Source organism: Symphalangus syndactylus, chromosome 20 (genome assembly GCF_028878055.3).
Source record: "Symphalangus syndactylus isolate Jambi chromosome 20, NHGRI_mSymSyn1-v2.1_pri, whole genome shotgun sequence".
Taxonomy (NCBI): Eukaryota; Metazoa; Chordata; class Mammalia; order Primates; family Hylobatidae; genus Symphalangus; species Symphalangus syndactylus.
The window spans coordinates 39,538,488-39,545,337 of record NC_072442.2 but is presented as its reverse complement, the minus strand read 5'-3'; the positions used below and the strand labels follow the sequence as shown (position 1 = coordinate 39,545,337).

General features: G+C 49.9%; 1 protein-coding gene across 1 annotated transcript; it reads left to right on the top strand.

The window, feature by feature from the left end:
* The first annotated feature begins 781 nt into the window (after positions 1–781).
* Positions 782–6,809, top strand: LOC129469642 (kinesin-like protein KIF1C). Its single transcript, XM_063628402.1, has 5 exons — positions 782–820; positions 4,752–5,279; positions 5,316–5,405; positions 6,175–6,465; positions 6,588–6,809. Exons 1-5 carry the CDS (start codon positions 782–784, stop codon positions 6,807–6,809), a joined length of 1,170 nt encoding a protein of 389 aa, XP_063484472.1.
* Positions 6,810–6,850: the final 41 nt, after the last annotated feature.

The following is a 6,850-nucleotide window of genomic DNA, read 5'->3' as shown; positions in this document are numbered from 1 at the left end:
TGAGACTTCATCTCAAAAAAAAAAAAGTAACTCTCCATTCCCCTCTCCCTCCAGGCCCAGGCAATCATCATTCTACTTTCTGTGTCTATGATTTTGACTACTCTAACTTCCTCATAAAAATTGAATCCTGGGCCGGGCGCAGTGGCTCATGCCTGTAATCCCAGCACTTTGGGAGGCTGAAGCGGGCGGATCACGAGGTCAGGAGATCAAGACCATCCTGGCTAACATGGTGAAACCCCTTTCTACTAAAAATACAAAAAATTAGCCGGGCGCGGTGGTGGGCGCCTGTAGTCCCAGCTACTCAGGAGGCTGAGGCAGGAGAATGGCGTGAACCCGGGAGGCAGGGCTTGCAGTAACCAGAGATAGCGCCACTGCACTCCAGCCTGGGCGACAGAGCGAGACTCTGTCTCAAAAAAAAAAAAAAAATTGAATCCTGGCTGGGCACGGTGGCTCACACCTGTAATCCCAGCACTTTGGGAGGCCGAGGCAGGTAGATCACCTGAGGTCAGGAGTTCGAGACCAGCCTGGCCAACATGGTGAAACCGGGCATGGTGGCATGTACCTGTAGTCCCAGCTACTCGGAGGCTGAGGCCAGAGAATCGCTGGAACCCAGAAGGCAGGGGTTGCAGTGAGCCTAGATCACGCCTGGGCGACAGAGCAGGGCTCCGTTTCAAAAAAAAAAAAAAATATATATATATATATATATACATATCTTAAAACCAGAAATGGGATGATGATGATATGATGATGATGACAATGATGATAATTAAGAGCCATTGGGATGATCTCTCGGTTCTTTGAAGGCTATACGTTTCAAAAGGTAATTTTATAAATGCAGAGTAGCAAGAATAGTACCAGGAGCATTTCTTATTCCTGAATCCTTTGGGGAAAAAAAAATTAAAAAACATTAACTTTTGAAATTTTATCCTAAAAGAATATACAAAGTGATGATTGCAGCATTGTTTAAAAAGAAAAAAATTAGGTGTTTGCTCACGCCTGTAATCCCAGCACTTTGGGAGGCCCAAGCAGGCATATCACTTGAGGTCAGGAGTTTGAGACCAGCCTGGACAACATGGTGAAACCTCGCCTCTACTAAAAATACAAAAATTAGCCAGTCACAGTGTCATGCGCCTGTAATCCCAGCTACTCAGGAAGCTGAGGCAGAAGAATCGCTTGAACCTGGGATGTGGAGGTTGCAGTGAGCGGAGATCGCGCCACTGCACTCCAGCCTGCGCAATAGAGTGACACTTGGTCTCAAAAAAAAAAAAAAAAAAGAAAGGAAAAAACTGGAAACAATCTAATAATGATGCAGAACCAATTAAACAAATTCGTATGATATATCTTTATAGTGAAATGCTACGTAGCTAGTAAAAATGAAAAATGATGATATATATGTATCTTTCCTGGCCAGGAAAGAGTCCTTTAGGAAGGAAATATACTAAAGTGTTTTAGGCAGTTACCTCCTGGTAGAAATATTGGATTGATATGGGGAGAATAGAGAGACTTGTGTGTAATTTTTATATTTTTCTGCAGTGAACACTGATTTCTTGTGGGAATTTCAAAGTAATTTGCTTTCTTTCCTTTTTTTCTTTTTTTTTTTTTTTAGAGAGAGACAGGGTCTCACTCTGATGCCCAGGCTGGAGTGCAGTGGCTCAGTCACAGCTAACTGCAACCTCAAACTCTTGGACTCAAGTGATCCTTCTGCCTCAGCCTCCCAAGTAGCTGGGACTACAGGCATGCGCCACCATGCCCGGATAATTATTGTTTTGTTTTGTTTTTTTAATTTTGTAGAGACAAGAGTCTTGCCATGTTACCCAGGCTGGTCTTGAACTCCTGGCCTCATACAATAATTCCACTTCAGCCTCCCAAAGTGTTAGGGTTATAGGCATGAGCCACCATGCCCAGCCTAACTTAATAATTTTATGAAAAAATCTAGGCTGGGCATTGTGGCTCATGCCTGTAATCCTAGCACTTTGGGAGGCCAACGCAAGTGGATCATTTGAGCTCAGGAGTTTGAGATCAGCCTGACCAACATGGTGAAACCCCATCTTCACTAAAAATACAAAAATTAGCAACTGGGCTTGGTGGTACATAACTGTAATCCCAGCTACTTGGGAGGCTGAGGCAGGAGAATCGCTTGAAACCCAGAGGCAGAGGTTGCAGTGGGACGAGATTGCACCACTGCACTCCAGCCTGGGCGACAGAGCAATATTCCATCCCCTCCCCACCAAAAAAATATTGTTTCAGTCAAAGGAATCTGTGAAATCTCCTTCCCTGGAGGTTTTTTTTGTTTGTTTTTTAGTTGTTGAGGGTTTTTTTTGAGATAGAGTCTCGCTCTGTCGCACAGACTAGAGTGTGGTGGTGCGATGTTGGCTCACTGCAAACTCCACCTCCCAGGTTCAAGCGATTCTCTTGCCTCAGCCTCCCAAGTAGCAAGGACTACAGATGCGTGCCACCACACCTGGCTAATTTTTGTATTTTCAGTACAGACAGTGTTTCATCATGTTGGCCAGGCTGGTCTCGAACTCCTGACTTCAAGTGATCCACCTGCCTTGGCCTCCCAAAGTGCTGGGATTACAGGCATGAGCCACCGCACCCAGGCTCCCTGGATTTTTTATAGAATATTACAGGTAACCAGCTGTTTTTAAATAATTTAGGCTAGCCCTCTTCCTACTCTGCAATTTACAGATGAAGATATAATTTTATCACACAGCCCCAGACAAAGGTAAAGAAAATTCTATTAGTCGGGCTCAGTGGCTCACGCCTGTAATCCCAGCACTTTGGGAGGCTGAGGAGGGCAGATCACCTGAGGTGGGGAGTTTGAGACCAGCCTGACAAACATGGAGAAAACCCGTCTCTACTAAAAATACAAAATTAGTCGGGCGTGGTGGCGCATGCCTGTAATCCCAGCTACTCTGGAGGCTAAGGCAGGAGAATCTCTCGAACCTGAGAGGCAGAGGTTGCGGTGAGCCGAGATCAGGCCATTGCACTCCAGCCTGGGCAACAAAAGTGGAATTCTGTCTCTAAAAAAGCAAAAGAAAAGAAAAGAAAATTATATTAAAGATTTTCATGACATAAAATAATAGTTGTATGCTTGTTTTATTAAGTAAAAATAATCGCAACAGATCTTGCCCATGCATGGCATTCACATTTGAAAGTCCATTTATATTTGAATCCTTGCAAAATTCTGAGGATCAACTAAAACACCAGTACCACCTAGATTTGGGTGGGTATATGTATGTGTGTGTGTGAATGTTCGCAAGCCAACTAATTCATCAAAGTGGAGATTCCACTGTTACTGCCTTCAAAGACCTCACAACCTAACAGGAAAACTAAGCCTTGTGCATAATTAACCACAATTCAAGGTGAAATAAAGTGCCCAGAGAGAAGTACCAGCAAAGAATGAATGAAGAGTTCAAAAGAGGAAAAACATTATCTCATTACAAGGATTTTAAAAGATTTCGGATGCCTCAAGGAGGTAGCCTGTGAAATGGCCTAAGTTACTATGTCTCAAACTTTACTGTGGATCTTATTCAAATGCAGATTCCCATTCACTAGCTTTGAGATGGTGTCTGAGAGTCTTCATTTCTAACAAGCTCTCAGGTTGTTGGTCAAGGAACCTCTCTTTCAGAAGCAAATGCCAAAGGATATTTTAGGATGGGAAAAAGTGAAAGCGGGAAGAAGTGGTAGCTCACGCCTGTAATGCCAGCACTTTGGGAGGACAAGACAGGCAGATTTCTTGAGTCCAGGAGTTCGAGACCAACCTGGGCAACATAGAGAGACTTCGTCTCTAAAAAAATAGAAAAATTACCTGGATGTGGTGGTACGCACCTGTAGTCTCAGCTACTTGGGAGGCTGAAGCAGTAGGACTGCTTGAGCCCAGGGGGGTTGCAGTGAGCCATGATTGTGCCACTGTGCTCCAGCCTGGCACAGGAGATCCTGTCTATAAAAAAAAAAAAAAAAAAAAAGGTAGAGTTGGAAGAGACAGCTTTCTGAGCAGAGAAATCAGCATGAACAAAGCCACCAGGACACAGTCACCACAGACAGACAAACTCTGAACTCCTGACCTCAGGTGATCCGCCTGCCTCAGCCTCCCGAAATGCTGGGATTACAGGCATGAGCCACTGCACCCGGCCATGGATTTCTGTTTTGTTTTTGAGACAGGATCTTGCTCTGTCACCCTGGCTGGAGTGCAGTGGCCTGATCATAGCTCACTGCAGCCTCGAACTCCTTGGGTTCAAGGAGTCCTCCCACCTCAACCTCCTGAGTAGCTGGGATCACAGGTGTGCACTTCCATACCTGGCTACATTTTTTATTTTTTGTAGAGATGGGGGTCTCACTACATTGCCCGGGCTGGTCTTCAGCTCCTGGGCTCAAGTGATCCTCCTGCCTTGGCCTTCCAACATGCTGGGATTGCAGGCACGAGCCACCACCCCTCAATGGTCTTTTAAGTCTTGCACAAAGTTCCGCACTTGATTAGCTACAACTAATACTTACGGTAACTTTCTTGGTGCCAGCCATGGTTCTAAGTACTCCAAATGGATCTGGGAGGTAGAGCCTGTCATTATCTCTGTTGTCTAGAGAAGCAGCGTTAAGCAGTCTGCCCAAGGGTGTGCTGTTGGGGTGGAGCAGGACTTGAACCCAGGCTCCCTGATGGGCGTGTTTCCAGTGTCCTTAGGACACACTGGGCCAAGACACGTGGGCTCTGGATGTCCTTAGCCCTCTCTTCCTCTTTCTTTCTCTGGCCGCAGTATGTGGACTCAGACAGCGGGGATGACTCTGACAAGCGCTCTTGTGAAGAGAGCTGGAGGCTCATCTCCTCCTTGCGGGAGCAGCTGCCGCCCACCACGGTCCAGACCATTGTCAAACGCTGTGGCCTGCCTAGCAGTGGCAAGCGCAGGGGCCCTCGCGGGGTTTATCAGATCCCCCAGCGACGCAGGCTGCAGGGCAAAGACCCCCGCTGGGCCACCATGGCTGACCTGAAGATGCAGGCGGTGAAGGAGATCTGCTACGAGGTGGCCCTGGCTGACTTCCGCCACGGGCGGGCTGAGATTGAGGCCCTGGCCGCCCTCAAGATGCGGGAGCTGTGTCGCACCTATGGCAAGCCAGAAGGCCCCGGAGATGCCTGGAGGGCTGTGGCCCGGGATGTCTGGGACACTGTAGGTGAGGAGGAAGGAGGTGGAGCTGGCAGTGGTGGTGGCAGTGAGGAGGAAGCCCGAGGGGCGGAGGTGGAGGACCTCCAGGCCCACATCGACAAGCTGACGGAGATTCTGCAGGAGGTGAAGCTGCAGAACATGACGGGGATTCTGCAGGAGGTGAAGCTGCAGAACAGCAGCAAGGACGGGGAGCTGCAGGCCCTGCGGGACCGCATGCTCCGCATGGAGAGGGTCATCCCCCTGGCCCAGGTAGGCCCGGCCTTCTCCCTCCCTTCTCTCCTCCCTCAGCTCTTCCCTTTAGGAGTCTGAACCTTCCATCTCAGAGCCTAACCTTCCCCAAGTCTGGAGAAAATTGCATTGACGTATATAGCACGGTGTTTTTCAATATCGTTTATGAACCACATGCCTCACTGTCACCAGGCTGCTAATTAAAAATGCAGATTCCTGGGTTCCACCCCAGACCTACTGAATCCACATCTTTGGGGACAAATCTGCATTTATAATAAGCTCTGGGTGTTTCTGAAGTATGGTGAAGTGTAAGACCCACTGATATAAAGTGTGCAGTTTTGTTTTGTTTTGTTTTCTGAGGCGGAGTCTCGCTCTGTTGCCAGTCTGGAGTGCAGTGGTGTAATCTCGGCTCACTGCAACCTCCACCTCCCAGGTTCAAGCGATTCTCCTGCCTCAGCCTCCTGAGTAGCTGGGACTACAGGCGCGCACCACCACGCCCGGCTAATTTTTTTTTGTATTTTAGTAGAGACGGGGTTTCACCATGTTGGCCAGGATGGTCTTGATCTCTTGACCTCGTGATCCGCCCGCCTCACCTTCCCAAAGTGCTGGGATTACAGGCGTGAGCCACTGTGCCCGGCCCTAAACCACTATTTTTCGAGCTTCCTTATCTCCAGGCTTTTCTCTGGACCCTTTGACATCCAGCCACTCCAGGCCCCTCTTGAATCCACATGTCCTGAGGATTCAGCTCTCCTCACATCCCTTCCCCTTTTCTCTCACTCCTCCCTCCCAGGATCATGAGGATGAGAATGAAGAAGGTGGTGAGGTCCCCTGGGCCCCGCCTGAAGGATCAGAGGCAGCAGAGGAGGCAGCCCCCAGTGACGGCATGCCGTCAGCCCAGCCCCCTCGCCACCACTGTCAAGCTGGGAGCGGGTGTCACGGCTCATGGAGGAGGACCCTGCCTTCCGTCGTGGTCGTCTTCGCCGGCTCAAGCAGGAGCAGCTACGGCTGCAGGGACTGCAGGGCTCGGGGCCGGGGCGGGGGGCTGCGCAGGCCCCCAGCCCGCTTTGTGCCCCCCACTACTGTAAGCTATGCTTCCCCTTCAAGAGCAACTCCCAGCACCGGGAGTCTTGGCCAGGGATCGGGAGCGGAGCGGGGAGGCTCCAACTCCACCCCAACCACCTGAGGAGGTCACTCCCCCTCCAGCCACCCCTGCCTGCAGGCCTCCGAGTCCCCGAAGGTCCCACCATCCCCTCAGGAACTCCCTGGATGGAGGGGGCCGATCCCGGGGAGCGGGTTCTGCACAGCCTGAACCCCAGCACTTCCAGCCCAAAAAGCACAACTCTTATCCCCAGCTACCCCAACCCTACCCAGCCCAGCAGCCCCCAGGGCCCCGCTACCCCCCATACACTACTCCCTCACGAATGAGACGGCAGCGTTCTGCCCCTGACCTCAAGGGGAGTGGGGTG

Bases quoted from the DNA above. Each gene is read 5' to 3' on its own strand.
- LOC129469642 (XM_063628402.1), top strand. From the start codon at position 782: ATGATCTCTCGGTTCTTTGAAGGCTATACGTTTCAAAAG. The intron at 5,280-5,315 runs GTGAAGCTGCAG...ATTCTGCAGGAG, and splicing joins TGACGGAGATTCTGCAGGAG to GTGAAGCTGCAGAACAGCAG. The intron at 6,466-6,587 runs GTAAGCTATGCT...CTCCCCCTCCAG, and splicing joins GCTTTGTGCCCCCCACTACT to CCACCCCTGCCTGCAGGCCT.